The sequence below is a fragment of the Neoarius graeffei genome, chromosome 13 (genome assembly GCF_027579695.1).
Source record: "Neoarius graeffei isolate fNeoGra1 chromosome 13, fNeoGra1.pri, whole genome shotgun sequence".
Classification (NCBI taxonomy): Eukaryota; Metazoa; Chordata; class Actinopteri; order Siluriformes; family Ariidae; genus Neoarius; species Neoarius graeffei.
In genome coordinates this window covers 46,889,390-46,912,691 of record NC_083581.1, presented here as the reverse complement: position 1 = coordinate 46,912,691, position 23,302 = coordinate 46,889,390, and the positions used below count along the sequence as shown (strand labels likewise).

Here is a 23,302-nt window from a genome sequence, read left to right as displayed (position 1 = left end):
TGTAAATGCTTAAAATTATGGCTGTGTACTGTACACTTGATCTTTAATCATAGGAATTAGTAGGCCTTCTCACTCAAAATCTAAATTACTTTGCTGTATCATGTGAATGAAAATTTAAAAATAAAAATCTGAGTATTTCTTATATTAAAATTGTCATTTGGATAAAATTATTTTAAATGTCACTGCAACCAAAGGTTAATCATGGAAGAACTTTATATAGTTCTCTTAACAGATTAAAAATAAATCTTAGTTAAAACAATTCATTGGATTTGTGGAGTATTTTGTTCTAATTTCAATAGCTAGACATTATAAGCCTACCTAGCCTACAAGAAACGTTGTTTGAATAAAAAAGAAAAACATTACATTTTTAGGCCTGGAAGCAGTGTCTAGTAAGAGTTATTAAAATTAGACGGCCTTTCAATTTCATAAAATCAGTAAAATTTAGTTCCCTCTGAAATGTGGTCATTGTGATGTATGTTTATTTCTGTAATATCTCACAAAATGTCAGGCCATTCTGTGGCTGGGAGGTTATTTAATTTGAGGGGATTCCCTCGCAAATGCACATGAAACCGCTCGCTTTGTGCAGTCAAGCAGACAGAGGAAGTCCGTGTGCGCATGCGCAGGTTTACCACCTTCTTCTTTTGGGTTTTACAGCAGCTGGCATCCACAGTGCTGCATGACTGCCATCTACAAGTTTACCTTGGCCGTGCACTGACAGTTCCATCATTCTGTCGCTAAACGAACAGCTGATCACACCGAGGTGCTCGCTGACCACCGATATTTATCAGTTTGGTCCTGCGTTTCCTTTCCTTCGCAACATAACGCCTTTTCTTCTCGCTTTCTGTTACAATAGTCGGTCTTTCACGTTTCATTCGCACACTCACGTCCTCCATTTTTCTCTCCCGTTTCAAATTTGTATCCCACAATGTCTCGTGCGAATGGGGAAAGCCCACCACATGATGCATGATGTAGTGTCTTGAATAGGGTCATGGTGAAGCAGGAAAAAATAGCAGAGCCATGTGGCCCTAAATTCATTAATTATATTAACAAAATATAATAAATAATTTGGAAGTCTGTGATTCAAATTCAGTCGCTTTCCGTCCACTAAACAAAAATAACTGGGTGTCGGGAAAAATTATTTTTATGACCTACACTTGAAAAATTTGAAAGTCAGTCTACAAAATAGAATTCTGTTTTTATCAGCCTATTTTCTGCAACCAGGTTTGTTTCATTTCATGAATTTCTGTTATGTGATGATACACTCAGGTGCTAGATTTAGCTGATATCTAAAGTTTGGCACTATTCAGTGCATTTTGTAACATCCCTTTTGCTGTTTCCTTATTAAGCTGTGTAAGGTTCTTGATATTTGTGGGTTTTATCTGCTGTAGCTGTGGCAAGTGTGTGTGTGTGTGAGAGAGAGAGAGAGAGTACTTTCGCTATATCAGTGAATTGTTCTTGTAGAGATTAGTATAACAGGGCCTGTTGTCATAGCCTATACAATTAAGAAAAGTCTATACATTCTTCACACTCAGACTCTCATAAGCAGAAGTACTAAATGCTGTGTGCAGATGAATTGGCTTTTCTTTTTGTTTACTATGCAGGGATGAGAATTTTCCGCCGATCGGCGGATTTCCGACTTTTTCAGACCAAAATGATCGTTTTTGAGATCGATGTAAATCTGTTGAGAAATTTTCGGGGGGGGGTGTATGGTTAACGATCTGTGGTCACCTTAAAACGTCTTGATTCTTGGTGGGCTCTGGGTTAACACACTTGAGTCTTTCGACATGTCGTAATTAACATTCACTTTTGCGACAATGTTCGACTTATTTGCGGTAGAATTTTCGGGAAATCCCATCGCGTGCAGTGTATAAACACAAGTATGCATGCTCTCCACGCGTGGCTTGCAATTGCCGTTCACCGACCCGTACACACTGTTTGACGATAGGCGTTGGTAACATTGGAAAGACGCATGTATTCAGGCAGGATATTTTACCATATTGACAATGGCAAAAGTCCTAGATAAGAAAGAAGAGGCTCGAGCGAGGGAGATTGATAAAGGTGCAGGAATAAAGAACTGTTTTCGATGGGTTTGGTTAGAAAGAACACTGAATGTCCAGATCGACAAGCAGACTGTCACAACGAAGCTCGGTGATCACATACGGAAAATAGACGTCCCAGGAAAAGTACTTTGCTCATTGTGTTCTGACATGATAAACTACGCTAGTAGAGGGGCAAGGACTATCGAACTTCACATATACACCAGAAAACACAAAGGTAGGTCGAGAATTATTTTGCCTGTTCAATGATATATTTATAATGTATATCGCACAAATCAATGCCATGGTGTGTGTGTGTGTGTGTGTATGTGTGTATATCTCAAATACATGTCATATATAAGTGTGTATCTTTTATAAATGGGGTTAGCTTATCTAATGTAGCATGTTGGGGAGAAACAGTATCATATCTATATTTCTGATAAAATTTTAGGTATGATACCATGTATAACTCTCCTACTTATTTCATAGGGGGACGGGGGGAATTGCTGGCATGTGCCGCGCGGGAGCATCTGCCCGAATTTTTTTTAGGCCGAGATGAACTTATAGTTTTTGATTTTAAAAAAATTTCCAATATGTAATGCCCATTGTACATGCCTGTTCTTTAATTCAAAATCACCGTCTTGATCTTCAAATTGACCATGTGGTATCTGTATTACATTACACAACATCCTGTCCAGATAAAACCTAGTTAGTACACACAACAGTTGAAAGGGAAGTGATAAGTGATGTTGAATGTTGCCTGCTTAATATGCAAGACCTCCTGCTACCATGATAACATCAGAAGAAAGCTTAAGAGAATTATGATAGAACTTTTTTCTGGTTCGCACTTCATTTTAAAGGATTAGAGTATTCAAAGACATGAATAGCAAAAATGCAGAAATATAATACTGTAGAGCTCGTTTATATTAAAAGGTGCATTGAGTTTTTGAAATCATCAAATGTGAATTGATTAATATGGTACAAGAGACTTGTTTTTAATCATTTTCACCTGGTAGTCCACCAAGAAGGGGAATTTATTTCCAAATACATTGCAACTTTTTGCTGATTAAAATTAATGGTTTTGGGGTAAAAAAAAAAATAGCCAAAAATCATTAGCTCCCGCCCCCTGGACCCCCACCGGGGCTCTGCCCCTGGGCCCTGCTGGGTGCCTGCGGCTCCCAAACCCCCAGCTTTTTTCAGACTTTAATATTTTTCATTCTCATCCCTGACTATGGGATTAATATTGTTTTTGATATGAAGCTCTTGATTCGATGCATCTGTGTACAACCCTGATTCCAAAAAAGTTGGGACAAAGTACAAATTGTAAATAAAAACGGAATGCAATGATGTGGAAGTTTCAAAATTCCATATTTTATTCAGAATAGAACATAGATGACATATCAAATGTTTAAACTGAGAAAATGTATCATTTAAAGAGAAAAATTAGGTGATTTTTTTTTTTTTTTTTTTATTTCATGACAACACATCTCAAAGTTGGGACAAGGCCATGTTTCCCACTGTGAGACATCCCCTTTTCTCTTTACAACAGTCTGTAAATGTCTGGGGACTGAGGAGACAAGTTGCTCTCAAAGTTGGGACAAGGCCATGTTTCCCACTGTGAGACATCCCCTTTTCTCTTTACAACAGTCTGTAAATGTCTGGGGACTGAGGAGACAAGTTGCTCAAGTTTAGGGATAGGAATGTTAACCCATTCTTGTCTAATGTAGGATTCTAGTTGCTCAACTGTCTTAGGTCTTTTTTGTCGTATCTTCTGTTTTATGATGCGCCAAATGTTTTCTATGGATGAAAGATCTGGACTGCAGGCTGGCCAGTTCAGTACCCGGACCCTTCTTCTACGCAGCCATGATGCTGTAATTGATGCAGCATGTGGTTTGGCATTGTCATGTTGGAAAATGCAAGGTCTTCCCTGAAAGAGACGTCGTCTGGATGGGAGCATATGTTGCTCTAGAACCTGGATATACCTTTCAGCATTGATGGTGTCTTTCCATATGTGTAAGCTGCCCATGCCACACGCACTAATGCAACCCCATACCGTCAGAGATGCAGGCTTCTGAACTGAGCGCTGATAACTTGGGTCGTCCTTCTCCTCTTTAGTCCGAATGACACGGCGTCCCTGATTTCCATAAAGAACTTCAAATTTTGATTCGTCTAACCACAGAACAGTTTTCCACTTTGCCACAGTCCATTTTAAATGAGCCTTGGCCCAGAGAAGACGTTTGCGCTTCTGGGTCATGTTTAGATCTGGCTTCTTCTTTGAACTATAGAGTTTTAGCTGGCAACGGCGGATGGCACGGTGAATTGTGTTCACAGATAATGTTCTCTGGAAATATTCCTGAGCCCATTTTGTGATTTCCAATACAGAAGCATGCCTGTATGTGATGCAGTGCCGTCTAAGGGCCCGAAGATCACGGGCACCCAGTATGGTTTTCCGGCCTTGACCCTTACACACAGAGATTCTTCCAGATTCTCTGAATCTTATGATGATATTATGCACTGTAGATGATGATATGTTCAAACTCTTTGCAATTTTACACTGTCGAACTCCTTTCTGATATTGCTCCACTATTTGTCGGTGCAGAATTAGGGGGATTGGTGATCCTCTTCCCATCTTTACTTCCGAGAGCCGCTGCCACTCCAAGATGCTCTTTTTATACCCAGTCATGTTAATGACCTATTGCCAATTGGCCTAATGAGTTGCAATTTGGTCCTCCAGCTGTTCCTTTTTTGTACCTTTAACTCTTCCAGCCTCTTATTGCCCCTGTCCCAATTTTTTTGAGATGTGTTGCTGTCATGAAATTTCAAATGAGCCAATATTTGGCATGAAATTTCAAAATGTCTCACTTTCGACATTTGATATGTTGTCTATGTTCTACTGTGAATACAATATCAGCTTTTGAGGTTTGTAAATTATTGCATTCCGTTTTTATTTACAATTTGTACTTTGTTCCAACTTTTTTGGAATCGGGGTTGTATTAAAAAATACATGCAACAGACAACATAATAAAGTAGACCAGTGTTTCCCAAAGTGTGGGCCATGGCCTCCTGGTGGGCTGTGAGGGTACTGTGGGTGGGCTGCAAGAGGTCCAGGCTTTACAAAAAATAAGTTTTTAATTTTCAGTTTTGTAGTTAAGTTTGAAATTACCAGAAAATATTTGTTTAAATATTTACATTCAGAACTAATAAAACAAAGCCATGGGATTTAAATTGTTATTCTTCATTTACAGTGTTTCAGCCAGTTTATTTTCCCCGGGCACCACGCCTTGCCCTGTAGAACTTGCGCCCTAAACTCCAGAACTTGTGCCCTACCCTCAAATACCAGTGCCATGCCCAAATTTATATGTCTCTGCTCATAAAAGAGCCCTTGACATACATTCCACCACAGAAAGTGTGCCCTAATGAGTTCTAGCAAATGATGCCGATTTCCAGTAAAAGTAACGCATGTTGACCAATCATGGCACACTATTAGCGTAGGTCATAGTCATGCTCTGTTGGCCATTTTGTCTTATTAGCCGAGCGTGCACAGAGCGAAGCTCCATACTTCAGCAAATATGGTAATACATTGACCTGATTTTTGATGGCCTTTGTGACCAAGCGATGTGCACCACAGGGAACCTGAATATAAGTGCAAGGCTCTTCTATCTCATAAACACTTGACCACCAAACAATGAAATTTGCATCTTTATTTCCATAAGATCAGTGGGTTTTTATCCAGTGCTTATTTTTAATTTGCTTTTAAAAAAAATAACATGGGATTATTCACTCGCACATTTTACAGAAAATATTCATGACAGTTTCAGTTTTCCCTTCACAAATTTCCAAGATAATGCGCTGGTTAACTAAAGTTTCAGATTTCCTTACTTTGTTTTACAAAAATAATCTACCTTGCATAGTTGCCCAGTATGGCTTATTTTGCATGATAGTCTTTCCCTGTGTCCGAAATCGCTCCCTACTCACTATATAGGGCACTATATAGTGGGGACGCCATTTTGTAGTGCTGTCCGAAACCTTAATGAGGATTATTTACACCCCATATAGTGCACTCAAAGTGGCGACACGGTGGTGTAGTGGTTAGCGCTGTCGCCTCACAGCAAGAAGGTCCTGGGTTCGAGCCCTGGGGCCGGCGAGGGCCTTTCTGTGCGGAGTTTGCATGTTCTCCCCGTGTCCGCGTGGGTTTCCTCCGGGTGCTCCGGTTTCCCCCACAGTCCAAAGACATGCAGGTTAGGTTAACTGGTGACTCTAAATTGACCGTAGGTGTGAATGTGAGTGTGAATGGTTGTCTGTGTCTATGTGTCAGCCCTGTGATGACCTGGCGACTTGTCCAGGGTGTACCCCGCCTTTCACCCATAGTCAGCTGGGATAGGCTCCAGCTTGCCTGCGACCCTGTAGAAGGATAAAGCGGCTAGAGATGATGAGATGAGATGAGAGTGCACTCGAAGTATCCCACAATGCATCATGAAAAGTAGTGTACAACCGATGGTCAGTAACCAAAGCAAAATATCCCATCATGCATTGCGGTCGTGCTGAAAGAAATCAAATTGAAAGTCTCAAATTTGATTTAATAAAAGGCAGCGGCAAAGAAGAAAGTATTCAGCCTTGATTTTTAAAAAATCTGAAAGCTGCAGGTACTTTGTATTGATTAATGTGGGAAATACGCTCAGTATAATATTGATTTATCACAAAAATACATGCATTTATTTATTATTTTGAAAACCCATCAGTCGACTGATCTGGCACATTTTAATTGTGCGACAGTAATGACGTAAATACCAGCGCGACGGACTAGTATCCGAAAGCATTTTTTTCATTTTACCAATGAGCTCACTATATAGTCCTCTATATAGTAATTCCCTATATAGGGAGTAGTGAACGAGTGAGCAATTTCGGAGACAGGGTTTGTCTATTGTTAGATTTAAAGCCATGATTTAAGTTAGTTTTATAGCTACACGTGATTTAGGATTGTTAGACTTTATGATTTAATATTTTCGAGCTTTTAAGATCCTTTATTATTTTAGACTAACCTGACCTTCCTCTTTGCTAGACATAAACATGGTGTCGTGTTTAAAATTGTTGTGAAAATATCTCGCACGCTTTGACGTGCATAAATGCTGAAATTGCTGAATCGCTGATATGAATATTATTTTGCTTATGATTGAAGGTTTCATTCACCCACACACATTGTAAGGTTTTATTCCTTTGTAAGGATAAATAATTGTAAATATTTATTCTTGACCAAGAAGGCAGTAATTCTTAATACTTAATACTTATTCTTAATATTGTAGTTAGAATGCCAGCTAGAAGGCATTGAATTCTGTGTAACTTGTAAGTTACTGTGTGACCTTCTGTCTAAGCTAGACACATTGCTCGAGATGTGTTTTGGAACATTCTATCAGAACATGAGGTAAATGTTGATATCTGTTAGAACATCTGAAATGTATACAGGATATATTTTCACTTACACACACACATATTAATGGAATTAAGGAATTGGAATTAAGATGTGATTTGCTGACTTAGCACAAGATATATACACACACATCTTGCACCCATCCCTCTCTGAGGTCACACACACACACATTTTACACACATCCTTTTCATACACACACATACATTGGACAGACACAATAGGCCGTTTAGAGAGATTATAATTTGTTATAAAAGGTTGTTTGTAAAATTTCATCTTTGGCGAGAAAACTGTGAATAAACAGCAGTGAAACCGATCTCTGGTTCTCTGTTTTTTTGCGGTGTTTTTTCGCCCCAGAATTCTGCAGGTGGCACGAGGGCATTGGTCTCGAGAAGTTGACCGTTCCAGCTGGGGGAACCCTTTCATCTATAGTGAGGTGCACAAAATTGCCCTAGATGCACAAAAAATTGTGTACAATAATCATTGGCACCCTGCCCTCTTAGAAAACTAGTTGGAACACTGATTTATATGACTATATTTGATCCGGAACGTATCTTATATCTTGTCATTGGTGGGAAATCATAACTGATGGAATACCTTGTCGTTAAAAAATTGTTACATGTATGTGGGTGGATTATTGATTTGCACTGCATTGCCATAGTTGTATCCCACAGAATTGTTCTGTTTATGAAATAAAAATATATAGAGACATACTTCATCATAGTCTTGTCTGTTGATCAGAGTTTAAAGGTTGATTAAAGGTTTGGGTGGGCAGCAGAAGATTTTCAGGTTTCAAATCAGGCCACGACATTCTTAAGTTTGGGAATAACTGAAGTGTTGGTTATTGGCTCAAAATGGCAAAAAAAAAAAAAAGATCTACTGGTTAAAATCATCCTGAACTTTGCAAGACCAATAATGATGTAGATTTGACGGTTTGGTATTTCTGTACGTAATTAATTTTTTTTTATTTAAAAAAGAACGTTTATACTCTCTAACCAGAGGTGGATGGCCAACCTCCCCCAGACCCCGCACTTGAGTGGGAGTCTGTAAAATTGTGCTAATTGTCAAATATATGCGAATTGAGACTCATCATTCAACTCCTGCTTCATACATCCATGTCCCTCCCCTCCTCCTCAGCAACTCAGCAACTGAGAGTTAAAAACAAAACAAACGCACAAAAAAAAACCCCTTTCTCTTAAGCATGATGTTTTCATGAGCCGATATACTAGTGTGCTAGCTCAGGAAATACTGCAATTGCTATGGTCAGCAGCAACTGGAAGATTCCCCCAACTGTTTAAAGTATGGTGTTTGGCAATACTTTGCACACCAAAGTCTCTGCAGCATTCAGAATTCCTTTTCTCAGTGATTTTCATTCAAGGCTAAACTGGGAAGGGTCTATTCATTGGTTTTCAAAATAACATTTAAGGCTATGGGTTTAAAGTGCTATTTGAGTGACAGCAGAACAGGAAAAGCCCTGTGCTTCAGACACATCCACTTGAGTCACACCAGTGAAAGCTTTGCTATGTTTAATTTTGTTTCATTCTAATGTTTTGTTACGGGTGGATCTGAATGGATCATACAAAAACTATTATTATTAAAGGAACAGTCCACCGTACTTCCATAATGAAATATGCTGTTATCTGAATTGAGACGAGCTGCTCCGTACCTGTCCGAGCTTTGCGCGACCTCCCAGTCAGTCAGAAGCGCTGTCACTCCTGTTAGCAATGTAGCTAGGCTCAGTATGGCCAATGGTATTTTTTGGGGCTGTAGTTAGATGCGACCAAACTCTTCCGCGTTTTTCCTGTTTACATAGGTTTATATGACCAGTGATATGAAACAAGTTCAGTTACACAAATTGAAACGTAGCGATTTTCTATGGTATGGAAAGTCCGCACTATAATGACAGGCGTACTAACACCTTCTGCGCGCTTCGACAGCGCATTGATACGGAGCTCAGATATCAATGCGCTGCCGAAGCGCGCAGAAGGTGTTAGTACGCCTGTCATTATAGTGCGGACTTTCCATAGCATAGAAAATCGCTACGTTTCAATTTGTGTAACTGAACTTGTTTCATATCACTGGTCATATAAACCTATGTAAACAGGAAAAACGCGGAAGAGTTTGGTCGCATCTAACTACAGCCCCAAAAAATACCATTGGCCATACTGAGCCTAGCTACATTGCTAACAGGAGTGACAGCGCGTCTGACTGCGTCTGACTGACTGGGAGGTCGCGCAAAGCTCGGAGAGGTACGGAGCAGCTCGTCTCAATTCAGATAAGAGCATATTTCATTATGGAAGTACGGTGGACTGTTCCTTTAAGTTTCAGTCATTGTACGTTTTATGATGTTGAATGGTTTAATTCAAAATGGAAACCTGAAGCACATGTTCAGGAAACACTCTTTTTCTGTTGTATCAAGAATATATTTTGAGACACCTCCATATATTATTGAATATTAATTTTGTGTATTGTTACACCTCTACTATTTACTGAAAACTATTTACTAGAAATCTTAAGATCATTAGATAATGTTTTACTGTGCAGAAAGACAATGATACCAAAACCACTGGCAAATAATTAGTGCATTTGGAGGTTACGGTATTTAAGTATTATGTTTACTGTATTTTCTGTTCAAATAAAGCATGTTATATAATACCAAAATATGTATTTCTCTGTCTTCAGCACTGATGCTGAAGGCCATGTCAACTATTTACAAACTTGTCCAAGGTGATTCATATGTTACCAAAAGGTATGTATGCTCTGATTTTATTATAATAATAATAATAATAATAATAAATTTTTACTAGCAGCTTGTGAAGTGTGATTTACAGAAAAATGTCAATTTGCTGTTGCAAAAAAAGTTATACAAACAGTAATTTTTATAATAAACAACACTAATTATACAAACAGTCCCATAATTCATATTATGAGTGGAATAAAGAGTGAGGTTTTTTCCTTAAGACTGCAATGGTTATGATTTATGTCTTGTGAAAAACAGGGATATCTATTATAATGACCCACAGCTATTTGGATCACAGAAGACTTTGGATGCCATTGTTGATGATCTATCATGCCTGTTGAAAATTCCCCGGAGGAGCCTACATGTGGTATATTTCCTAGCACACATGCACACTCGGATGCAAACTTGGAAAGTGTCAAGTCAAGTGGATTTTTGTCATTCCTCGATATAGCTTCTATTAGTGAATTGCAAACAATTAGAATATCATGAAAAAGTTCAATATTTTCCATCAGTTATTTAAGAAAGTGAAAATTGTAATTTTTTTTACTCATGACATGTAAACTAAAATGTTTCAAGAATATTTCTATTTTAATTTTGATAATTATGGCCTACAGCGCAAAAAAATCTAAATATTAGAGTATTTAATTAAGAGTTTGAGTAAAATAGCATAGATACTGTGTATCTCTCGGCCTAGTTCAGTACATGCAACCACAATCACAGGGAGACTGCTGACAGTTGTCCAGAAGACGATAATCAACACCCTCCACAAGGAGGGTAAGCCACAGAAGGCCATTGCTGAAAAGGCTGGCTGGAAATGGCGCAAAAGCAACAAGGATGACCTTAGCCTTGAGAGGATCGTCAAGAAAAGTCGATTCAAGAACTTGGGAGAGCTTCACAAGGAGTGGACTGAGGCTGGTGTCGGTGCATCGAGAGCCATCACACACAGAAGTCTTCAGGAAAGGGGCTACAACTGTCGTATTCCTAATATCAAGCCACTCCTGAACCAGAGACAACGTCAGAAGTGTCTTACCTGGGCTGAGAGAAAGAACTGGACTGTTGCTCAGTGGTCCAAAGTCCTCTTTCCAGATGAAAGTCAATTATGCATTTAATTTGGAAATCAACATCCTAGAGTCTGGAGGAAGAGTGGAGAGGCACAGAATCCAAGGTGTTTGAAGTCCAGTGTGAAGTTTCCGCAGTCTGTGATTATTTGGGGTGCTATGCCATCTGCTGGTGTTGGGCCACTGTGTTTTATCAAGTCTAAAGTCAACGCGGCTGTCTACCAGGAGATTTTAGAGCTCTTCATGCTTCCATCTGCTGACAAGCTTAATGGAGATGCTGATTTCCTTTTCCAGCAAGACTTAGCACCTGCCCACAGTGCCAAATCTACTACCAAAAGGTTTGCTGACCATGATACAGTATTACTGTACTTGATCGGCCAGCCAACTCGCCTGACCTGAACCCCATAGAGAATCTGTGGGGTATCGTCAAGAGGAAGATGAAACACCCAACCCAAAAATACAGACAAGCTGAAGGCGCCTCTCTAGTTTTTTTTTTTTTTTTTCCCCCGATGATGAATTACTTTTGGCAAATTAAAAAAAATCTGATGTCTTTGTTTCTTTCAGAATGATTTGCACATCCAAAAGTGCAGCAAAACCTTCCCATACCGATCAATAACAACTAACTCGTCTGAGTGAAGCACTACAAGCTGTCTCCTGTCATGGCGGCGAAGTTGCCGTTGCTATGGGGGTCATGTGATGGTGCAAAGCCTCTACTGAGTGTATAAATGAACATAGTTTTCAGAAGTTTGACATTTCTGGATTGTAAATCCTTTTTTGATTGATCTTAGGAAATATTCTAATAATTTTAGATACTGGATTTCTGATTTTCATGAGCTATAAGCCATAATCATCAAGACAGAGACTTTTTTTGTGAGACTAAAGCCTCAGTCACAACCGGCCGTACGTGCTCCTACGGCCAGTGTTCTGATAAACTGTCCTACACGTCAGTGTGTCCTACAAAGCCCCACTGCGCATGCGCAGAGCACAAAACGTCATTTCTTGGCATTTGAACAGATTTTTGTCCTACATCAGCTGTGCTATAAACGGTGCAGAATAAACGGTGCAGATTAACGGCGTAAAGATAACTTGAAAGAGAACAAGTTATATTACTTCATTTATTTGAGGCAACGAGTTTCCACCTTTTCAAGTAAGCTTAACTTATTCTTTTTTACAGTGAGTGTAGTATATTCTGGTGGGGTCATTTGAATTGTCAAAACTTCCTACATTCATATGTTAATGTAAAGGCGTATTCTGATGGTCATTGAGTTGTCAGAAAGTCCTGCATTCATATACTAAAGTAAAAGAATATTCTGACGAGGTCGTTTGAACTGCCAGAACGTCCTACACTCCTATTTTAATGTAGAAGCATATGTCAGAACACCCTACATTCATATATTGTAAAAACATATTCCGATGGTCATTTGAATAGTCAGAACGTCCTACTTACTGTCGAAGCATATTCTGACGTGGTCATATGAGTTGTCAGAACGTCCTGCGGCGTCATTTGAATTGTAAGAACGTCCTACACTCGTATTTTAATGTAGAAGCATATTCTGAAGGGGTCTTTTGAATTGTCGAACATCCTACATTCATTTATTAATGTAGAAGCATATTCTGATGGGGTCATATGAGTTGTGAGGACGTCCTGCGGCGTCATTTGAATTGTAAGAACGTCCTACACTCATTTTAATAGAGCAAATGGTACTTGTGAATAGTGACAAAAAAAACCTATTAATTCTACGTATTCTGACAGGGTCAATTAAAGAGTCAGAGCGTCCTAGATTCATATGAATGTAAAAGCATATTCTGACGGAGTCGTTTGAATTGTCAGAACGTCCTACATTCATATGAATTCTGACAGGGTTGGTGGACGTTGTATCAATGTACAACCCCGATTCCAAAAAAGTTGGGACAAAGTACAAATTGTAAATAAAAACGGAATGCAATGATGTGGAAGTTTCAAAATTCCATATTTTATTCAGAATAGAACATAGATGACATATCAAATGTTTAAACTGAGAAAATGTATCATTTAAAGAGAAAAATTAGGTGATTTTAAATTTCGTGACAACAACACATCTCAAAGTTGGGACAAGGCCATGTTTACCACTGTGAGACATCCCCTTTTCTCTTTACAACAGTCTGTAAACGTCTGGGGACTGAGGAGACAAGTTGCTCAAGTTTAGGGATAGGAATGTTAACCCATTCTTGTCTAATGTAGGATTCTAGTTGCTCAACTGTCTTGGGTCTTTTTTGTCGTATCTTCCATTTTATGATGCACCAAATGTTTTCTATGGGTAAAAGATCTGGACTGCAGGCTGGCCAGTTCAGTACCCAGACCCTTCTTCTACGCAGCCATGATGCTGTAATTGATGCAGTATGTGGTTTGGCATTGTTATGTTGGAAAATGCAAGGTCTTCCCTGAAAGAGACGTCGTCTGGATGGGAGCATATGTTGCTCTAGAACCTGGATATACCTTTCAGCATTGATGGTGTCTTTCCAGATGTGTAAGCTGCCCATGCCACACGCACTAGTGCAACCCCATACCATCAGAGATGCAGGCTTCTGACCTGAGCGCTGATAACAACTTGGGTCGTCCTTCTCCTCTTTAGTCCGAATGACACGGCGTCCCTGATTTCCATAAAGAACTTCAAATTTTGATTCGTCTGACCACAGAACAGTTTTCCACTTTGCCACAGTCCATTTTAAATGAGCCTTGGCCCAGAGAAGACGTTTGCGCTTCTGGATCATGTTTAGATACGGCTTCTTCTTTGAACTATAGAGTTTTAGCTGGCAACGGCGGATGGCACGGTGAATTGTGTTCACAGATAATGTTCTCTGGAAATATTCCTGAGCCCATTTTGTGATTTCCAATACAGAAGCATGCCTGTATGTGATGCAGTGCCGTCTAAGGGCCCGAAGATCACGGGCACCCAGTATGGTTTTCCGGCCTTGACCCTTACGCACAGAGATTCTTCCAGATTCTCTGAATCTTTTGATGATGATATGCACTGTAGATGATGATATGTTCAAACTCTTTGCAATTTTGCACTGTCGAACTCCTTTCTGATAATGCTCCGCTATTTGTCGGCGCAGAATTAGGGGGATTGGTGATCCTCTTCCCATCTTTACTTCTGAGAGCCGCTGCCACTCCAAGATGCTCTTTTTATACCCAGTCATGTTAATGACCAATTGCCAGTTGATCTAATGAGTTGCAATTTGGTCCTCCAGCTGTTCCTTTTTTGTACCTTTAACTCTTCCAGCCTCTTATTGCCCCTGTCCCAATTTTTTTGAGATGTGTTGCTGTCATGAAATTTCAAATGAGCCAATATTTGGCATGAAATTTCAAAATGTCTCACTTTCAACATTTGATATGTTGTCTATGTTCTATTGTGAATACAATATCCAGTTTTTGAGATTTGTAAATTATTGCATTCCGTTTTTATTTACAATTTGTACTTTGTCCCAACTTTTTTGGAATCGGGGTTGTAGAAGCATGTTCTTTGCAGAGGGAAAAACTGCAAACTATGACTAAAAGTTAAAGTTGAATCACACTGTAGGATTTCCTGCAATGTAGGACTGCTCGACAGACATGTCTGACATCCCCTCCTACCGTAGGATGCTTCGCGGATGTAGGACCGTTTATCAGAACACCGGTCTACGTGCAAAAAACGCAAGAAACGCACGGAGGGTGCGCGTGTGACGTGCTGATTTTCGAGCCATAGACTGGCCGCAGACCGGCCGCAGAGGTTCTTTGTCATGTCAAACAAACTCTACGAGCGCTTACATTTTTTTTTTTCAGGTTGCAAGACAAACTTGCGGCCAACGTGCGTCTTTCTCCACGAACAAAAAAAACGCAGCGATTTGGGAAACGCCAAAAATCGCACGGCCAAAAAAATCGTACGTCCGGTTGTGACCTAGGCTTATGATAGGTGGACCTCACTCAGACTCTCTTGGAAAAATTTTGTTTGTTTTAAAGTTAAATGCATCAGTCTGGTGCGCTTTGAGAGCAAAATTAGGAGGTTAGATCTATGAAGATCTTTGTGCTTTAAACAGTTTTGTGCTTTAGCAATTTAATCATAAAAGCACTGATGGCATAGGTATGAATAGTGATGACAGAAAAAAGCATGGTAAAGGAGTTTAACTGTTCACAAATGGTAAAAAAAAAAAAACGCCACTTTGCACACTGTTGGCATTATCTTAACCAGCTTCATGACGTAGTCACCTGAAATGCTTTTCAGTTAACAAGTGCCTCGTCAAAAGTTAATTAGTGCAATTTCTTGCCTTCTTAATGCATTTGAGATCAAACAGTAAATAATAAAAATGCAGTAAATGGCCCTGTTTGACAATTTTAGTAATCCATATTGTCAAGAACCGCTCAACTAAGTAAAGAGAAATGACATCCATCGTTACTTTAAGACATGAAGTGTCTTTTTTAATGAATATAAATAAAGAAAAACCATTGAAATAGAAGCTGTGTCCAAACTTTTGACTGGTACTGTATCTTGTATCCAAGAAATGCCATTGAGAATCATGAAAGAATATATTTTTGTCATACTGTCCACCCCTAGTACTGATGCTTGTTTTATATTATTTAGTGAGGATTGTAAATCTGCCACTTGACCAATTCTTAGAGTTGTTAAAATTATGTTCAAATCTAAATTTATGATCTGCATGGAACCGTTTTTCCTATAAAACCCAGAGGAATTGTCATGGTCATGTTATTTCCCTGTAGCTAATAATTGTGGGGAGGTTGATGTATGCGTTTCCTTTACAGTGTGCGACTACTAAAGGATTAATCTCTGGTGATCTTTGTTACTTGGAGGAGGATGGGACAAGGGTGGATTGTAGTTCCACTGTAAGTCAGCCACCGTTACTCCATTACTACTGTGATGTTAGCCTAATGCACACTCATTGAGGATTGTGTGTGTAGTGAATTGTCAGATTCACTTCCTTTTTGCAGCACATCTCATGCTCCTAGCATTCTGGCAACTGTGCCTGTCTTTTTGGAAAAGACTACCTAGTGTAGGACGTTGGCAATGAACACTAGTACACTGCAAACCCAGTATAACAAGCAAACTCTTTCACTACAACCTTTAGCATATAATGAACTAAGGTCGTGTCCCCTGCTTTTAATGACAATGAGACCGAGGCCCTGCCCACACGGCAACAGATTCAGGTGAATCTGATAAAACTTTTTATCGTTTCGGCCTGGCGTCCACACGGCACTGGTGTTTTGGGTGCCCCAAAACGATATTTTTTGAGAACGGGTTCCAGAGTGGAAAAATCTGGCAACGGCGCCGTTGCGAAGTCGTCTGGATGAGTAGAACGGATTTGTTTACGATGACGTCACAACCACATGACTAGAACAAGCAGCACTCTCGCGCGCATCATTCGTAACAGCAACAATGGATAAGAATCTTTATTATTGGATAAGAATCTTTTGAAATTGTTTACACATTAACCTGACTGACCTGCCAGACGGACAATTTACACCTGCTTTGATGAACAGAAAGTCCAGCCTTCCACACAAAGCCACAGTTACCTGACTATAATGGAGGCAGAGGGGAAAAGGCTCAGAAGACCCTTCAACAGACTGTTCGGTATGAACCACTGCATTGCATTCACTTTTGTATCCAGCTTTTCTTTTAAATAAACAAGTAACTGAACCATTTCTTGAATTTCTTTTTTTTTTATTGGATAAGACTGCTTTTCAAAATGTTCACACACAATATAAAAAGTTATATAAAAATGCTTTTCAAAATGTTCACACACAATAAGAAAATTAAGTTATATAAAACTATGCACACTAATGAAACTAATTTGTACACACAGAAGGCACGATTTCCTCGCGTAGTCGCAGCCATCTTCTTCTTGTTTGTTCCTGAGTGCTTCACGCTGGGTAGAAGAAGGGGTTTATGCGCATGCGTCTTACTTCTTCTGTTGTTCTGGTGTCTCCGATGGGACCGTCTTACAGCGCACGTAGAAGTGTGGCATGTGTATTGCATCGTTTTCAGCAAGCGTTGCGTTGCCATATGGACCTGATATTTTACTGATCCGTTGCCCATGTGGACGTGATTTTTTTTTAAATTTTTTTTTAAACCCGCTAAAAAAAAAAAAAATCTCGTTGTCGTGTGGATGTAGCCTGAGTCTTAAAAAAAATCATTGAGCCATGTGCTCCTCTTCCCACCATAAACAAACAGGAAGTAATGAAGTCAGCAATCAGATTAACAATACATGTTAACACCATGAAACAAAGGCTTAATAGTCTAGCTTGGGTGTTGATCACATACAATTATTGAGAATGGTGACTGATAAAAGGACGAAATGACTGTTGACATCATCGGTGATTTTCAACACATGAACGAACTGAATAGTGAAGATTTAGAAAACATAGTGAGTCAGTGGGTGGACACTGACAACGATACACTGGTAACCTCTCATTTCCATAACATACGAAGAAATCAGTGCCTCCATTCATGATCTTTTAACTCAGTTAATTAACTGCGATAGTGGCTCAGACATTTAAGTAATCGAAGACAAAGCAGTCTAGGATTACAAGTTTCTTTGGCAAGTAAAGCTGATGGGACACTAGTATCGCACTGTAACAGCTTGTATGCTGGGGCAGTGAGCAACTGGGAGACAGGCGTGATGGGTCAAGTTGCTTTTTTTTTTTTTTTTTTTTTTAAATTTAGCTTTGTTTTCACTTTTCAGTCACTTTAGGTTTCGCTCATGCACACAATGTGTGCGCGCACATTACATGCGCGCGCACAGAACACGCGTTGGAGGAACTCTCTCTCTCTCTCGTTACTGGCTATCTGAAAGACACAGGCAGTAATTAGACACAGGTGTAACTCATCACGTTACCAGGTAGGATGCATGTACAGGAAAACGGTTTATGAATCGAACAGGCAGACAAATCCAGATCGAGAGGCACAAACGTGGTCAATAAGCAAGCAAAGGTTGAGTGATCTACAAACAACTCCTCAAAGGCAGAGACAGTGACCGATACCAGGAAACAAGGATAAATAACGCAAATACAAAGAAGCAAAGGCTCAGTAAATGCAGACGAACTAGAGATATGATGTTCTTAAAGTGGTAAACCTTGCCCCATCCTTGCTTGTGAACGACTGAGCCTTTCCATGATGCCCCTTTCATACCCAATCATAATACTGTTACCAATTAACCTGTTTACCTGTAGAATGTTACAAACAGGTGTTTGTTGATTATTCCACAGCTTTCCCAGTCTTTTGTTGCCTTATCCCTACATTTTTGGAACATATTGCAGGCATTAAATTCAGAATTAAAGTGCATATTCTGGACCAATTTCAGTTTTTTTTTTTTAATATGAAAGAATGTCCCTTTACACACTCATCCAGAAGGGTAATTTTGCACAAGGCCATCTGTTTACAGCAGAAAAAATAATAACAAAACGCGTTTGGAAAAATCCCAAGGGAGTCTGGAGCCAGAATCGTGACGTTATCTGCGGAAGCGTTAGCAGGCTGCGCGAGCTTTGCACGGTTTCAGTGCACAGCCTGTGTAGACCAAGCGCTCCCATTTCTCACTGATTGTCCAGTCTTTTGGGAAACGATGAGTACTAATCCCATCAAGATTGGTGTTGCCACTAGGGATTAGGGATGTTAACCGATGACCGTTTGACCGGTGGTTGACCAAATCAACGTCAACCGGTTAATTTTTTTTTGGTTGTCGGTGAAAAAAAAAAAATCGTTTTGAAGCTGCTGATTTTGGAGCGGAGAACCTGGAATTCTGTGTTGTAAATGCTTGGGCCATGCCATGCGGTGTAAGGACGACAGCTGACAAATCAGAAACACCCATTCAGTCATGTCCCGCCCCAGTTGAACAGAGCTGCCACTCGGCGAAAGAAGTGTAGACACAGGTTTTTTAGCTTACAAATTACTATTCTTTTTTTTTTTTTTTTAATTATTATTAGAAGGCACATCGAGTTTAGTCCTGCCTTGGCCAGTGCATTCTGAAAGTGTGTTTCGGTCTGTAGCCAACAATGCATGTTATTGCAGATCATATCTCTCCACACAAACTAAGGGCCCATTTACACGAGGACGCTGTCGGGTAAAAACGACTAAATATTTTATCAGAAGTGCCTTTCGTTTACACGGGGACGGCGTTTCCGAGGCTGAAAAACGGATAAAATTGAAAACGCCTTCCAGAGTGGATAAGTTAAAAACGGCCCCCGTTGCATATCCGTCTAAACTACCCAATACGCGAACCTCTGCTCGGATCTGCTCACGTCGGGTATGCGTTTACGTCATACATATGTCATATACTGCACATGCCAGCCCGGGAAGTAAGAAAGTAAGTAAAAAAGTAAGAGCATGTCTGATTACATCGATCCAACGGACCTTCAAGCTGCTCTGTGTTTTAATGCAGTAGATGTGTTTTCCTGCTCACTCGCCCAGCTGGAGCTCCTCAGTTTGGTGTCGCCAAGTTACACACGCACGCGCGCGCCGCCTATTCAAGCCGCTCGTGAAACCATAAACCCGAGACTGAAAACAAAACCAGCAGCCGAACGGATTTATTTTGCTGAGATGGACACTGCCTTTTCTCTTCTTCACCGAAACAAGAGTGAGTGTTACTTAATAAAGGCAGATTAAAAGAGTTTCGGTTTGCTCCTGCTCCTCCCTCGAGCACTACAGTACCTCAGCCGGACCGGTGTTCTGTAAAGTTATCCTAGCAAGTTCTCATACAGACCGTTTTATTATTCAAAACAAGTCATTACAAATTATTTGACTCGGCCAAAGACTCGACCAATACGCACAAAACATAAAAATCGGCAAATGCGTGAAATCCTCACCGATTTTCTATCAGCCCAGCTGATCGGTGGGACAAAACTACTGTTGAATTTTCCTACCCTCCTGGATTTCACGCATGCGTAGTAGGCTTGGTAGGATAACTTGACAGAACAGCGGCGCAGATGTGCAGATCAGACAAGACGGAAGATGTTGTGCATGCGTGCAGACATAGCGGAGACATTTATGCGTTACCGTATAGACGCAGATTTCCTCCTTGAAAACGGTCGTGTAGACGCGGAAAAAAGTGAGAATGAAAACGGACTTTTGCGTTTTTGTTTTATACCGTCTCCGTGTAAAGTGGGCCTAAAGGCGCAGATGCCGACTTTTTCACAGCTTTTTCATGGACTGTAACGGCATTTGCTTATGTAGTAATTTTAATACAGAATTTACTCTGATGAAATTATTCAGACACTCCAACGCCACGCCCCCCCCCCCCCCCCCCCCCCCAAAAAAAAAAAATCGGATCTGCACGAGCCGTGAAAAAGGCGCGCCGTTTGCATCCCTGTTTAAACTCATAGGTTAACCGACTGTAACCGGCTAATGACGCTCGGTGGTCGGTCAAGATTTTTTTCAGTTTTCGCCATCCCTACTAGGGATGACGAAAACTAAAAAAAAATCTTGACCGACCACCGAGCCTCATTAGCTGGTTAAAGTCGGTTAACCTGTGAGTTTAAACAGGGATGCAAACGGCGCGCCTTTTGGCGGATGCCGCCTTTTTCACGGCTGAATCGTGCAGATCCGATTTTTTTTTTGGGGGGGGGGGGGGGGCGTTGGAGTGTCTGAATAATTTCATCAGAGTAAATTCTGTATTAAAATTACTAAATGAGCAAATGCCGTTACAGTCCATGAAACATAGGAAGTATGAGAAGAAAACAGTAAATCCGAAAGCTGCGCACGTTTTCGTGGAAGCTGCGCAAATGTGCGCAGCTTTCTGATTTACTGTTTTCTTCTCATACTTCCTATGTTTCATGGACTGTAACAGCATTTGCTTATTTAGTAATTTTATTACAGAATTAAAACTTTTAAAAAATTAAAAAACACTCTTAAAAATAAAAAAAAACACAAACAAATTTCACACTGTGTCTCTGCTCGCAGCGCGCGGATGGGGGAGGGGCTGCTCACTCATTCACTCACTCACACACACACACACACACACACACACACACACATATGAGGGAGGGGCTGCTCCCTCTCAGAGAGAGACAGGCTTGTAGCCTCATGGCAAGTCACACATTCACACAGTATAGTGCAGCTCCTGCAATAGCGACTGCTGCGTGCACTGCATCACTCTCACAATTTCCCACAGGGGAATTGTCTCTAGTTTAACCGACAACCAAAAAAAAATTAACCGGTTGACGTTGATTCGGTCAACCATCGGTCAAATGGTCATCAGTTAACATCCCTAGTTGCTACACCCTCCTACGATACATCTGTTAACCATTTTAATAATTATGTGATAACGTTGAAGAAATTTGCAGAAAACCACCAGGTCGTTTTCTCATAAACAAACCAGCGCTGGCGTAGTATTCAGAAGGAGGCGTCCCGCAGATGACGTCACGAAAATCAGTGTTTGCCGGGAAATCCAAATGCCAAGTTTTTTCAGAGGCGGACCAATTCGCCTCAAATGGCTTGATTTCAACTGAATTTTTCTGGTATTGTGCAAGGTAAAAAAAAATTGCAGAGAATGCAGAATGTTACAGATATTTGACCAAAGTTTAATATAAAATAGGAGAATTACATTGATCTTGCTCCTGAATTTACCCGTCATATGCACTTTAATGTATATTTACAAAAAAACCCAACAAAGTTTGAACATTTTAAATATCTTGTCTTTGCATTGTATTCAGTTGAATATAGGTTGGCTATTATACTCTCTATTACATCTCTCTACTATAACTGTCCAGTTCCAGTATTAGATATTACTATACTGAATGGTCGGTCACCTTTAATTCTACAATGATGACTGCATACAATAGTTATTACATTGCTCTCCTCAACTGCACATGCTTTTCCAGAGATGAGCCAATTGCTTATGATGTTCAGTAAGATTACCCATTTTAAGTGTTCTTGTTCTCTGAAACATCAACATTTGTGCTAGATTCAGTGTTCTGATTCGGCCGATAGCCTCAACTGTTGTCACAACTGTTGACAAAATCGGTATAATTGTCAAAGGTATATATCTTTTGCTGTTTTAATACTTTTGCACATACGTCTGTTAGTGTTTTATGCAGGAACAGTTTTATGTTTAACAAAATTATTAATGACTATATAATGACTGAAAAAATGCATGTTTATCAATAGGCAGTGCCTGTGTCCTCTAGTGTCAGTCGGATAATGAGTATCCTTTTTCACTTAATAAAACAATCATTACCATTACCAATAATTACCTTGTTGTTCTTAATAATATTAAGATATTGTGTCATCTGCAAAGTTTGTTCTAGTCATTGAAAAAGATGCAACTTTCCAAAGACTTTTGGATGAGGAGTTTTGCACTCGGTTCTATCCATGCATCATCATAACAGTAAGTATCACTGCTGCTGGATAAATCACGTGTTATTGAGAGAGAGCATAAATAGATATTTTCTTCTAATAAGAGATGGTATCTGCTGAATTGGTATTGTTGGGCTAAAATATAAAATTATTTTATCTTGGCCAGCTAGCCAGCTGCTCTCTGATAATCGAAAGATGGAAAATAGGGACAGCTGAAGGTAAATGTGTGTTTTTAGGTTAATGATTTAAATATCTGACTCCATTAAATATCTGATTCCAATGCATTTAATTAATTATGTGAATCCAAAGAATGCATCTTCCAGTCATACAATCATATGAAAAAATAAGTACATCCCATGGAAATTGTAGACATTTATCAGCATATTTAAACAAGTAAACATTTTGGATAATTGTCCGTGAGTCTCTGACATTGGCTTGCTGAAATTTCTGACCACTCTTCCTTGCAAAATTCCTTAAGTTGCAAGATGCTTGAATTTTTTCTTGCATGTACCGCCCTTTTCAAATCTCTCCACAACATTTCAGTGGGGTTCAAATCTGGGCTTTGACTAGGCCATTCCATAACCCTCCATTTCTTATTTTTGAGCCATTCCTTGGCAGATTTGCGAGTGTGCTTAGTATCATTATCCTGTTGAAAGGTTCACCTCCAGTTCAACTTTTGAACAGGTGGCCTCACATTATCTCCAAGCACTCTTTGGTATGATTCAGAA

The 23,302-nt window shown here is 39.8% G+C and overlaps 1 protein-coding gene across 4 annotated transcripts in view; it reads left to right on the top strand.

The window, feature by feature from the left end:
- The window catches only part of spo11 (SPO11 initiator of meiotic double stranded breaks), a 67,985-nt gene that overhangs the window by 8,691 nt on the left and 35,992 nt on the right, over nt 1-23,302 (top strand). For 3 of the 4 annotated variants that reach the window (XM_060937892.1, XM_060937891.1, XM_060937889.1), the window contains 5 exons: nt 10,141-10,207; nt 10,457-10,565; nt 16,034-16,114; nt 22,386-22,422; nt 22,496-22,605. In XM_060937892.1, coding sequence (XP_060793875.1) covers nt 10,141-10,207; nt 10,457-10,565; nt 16,034-16,114; nt 22,386-22,422; nt 22,496-22,605 — 404 coding nt within the window. The remainder of the gene's footprint in view (nt 1-10,140; nt 10,208-10,456; nt 10,566-16,033; nt 16,115-22,385; nt 22,423-22,495; nt 22,606-23,302) is intronic. The other variant, XM_060937890.1, reaches the window with a different exon arrangement.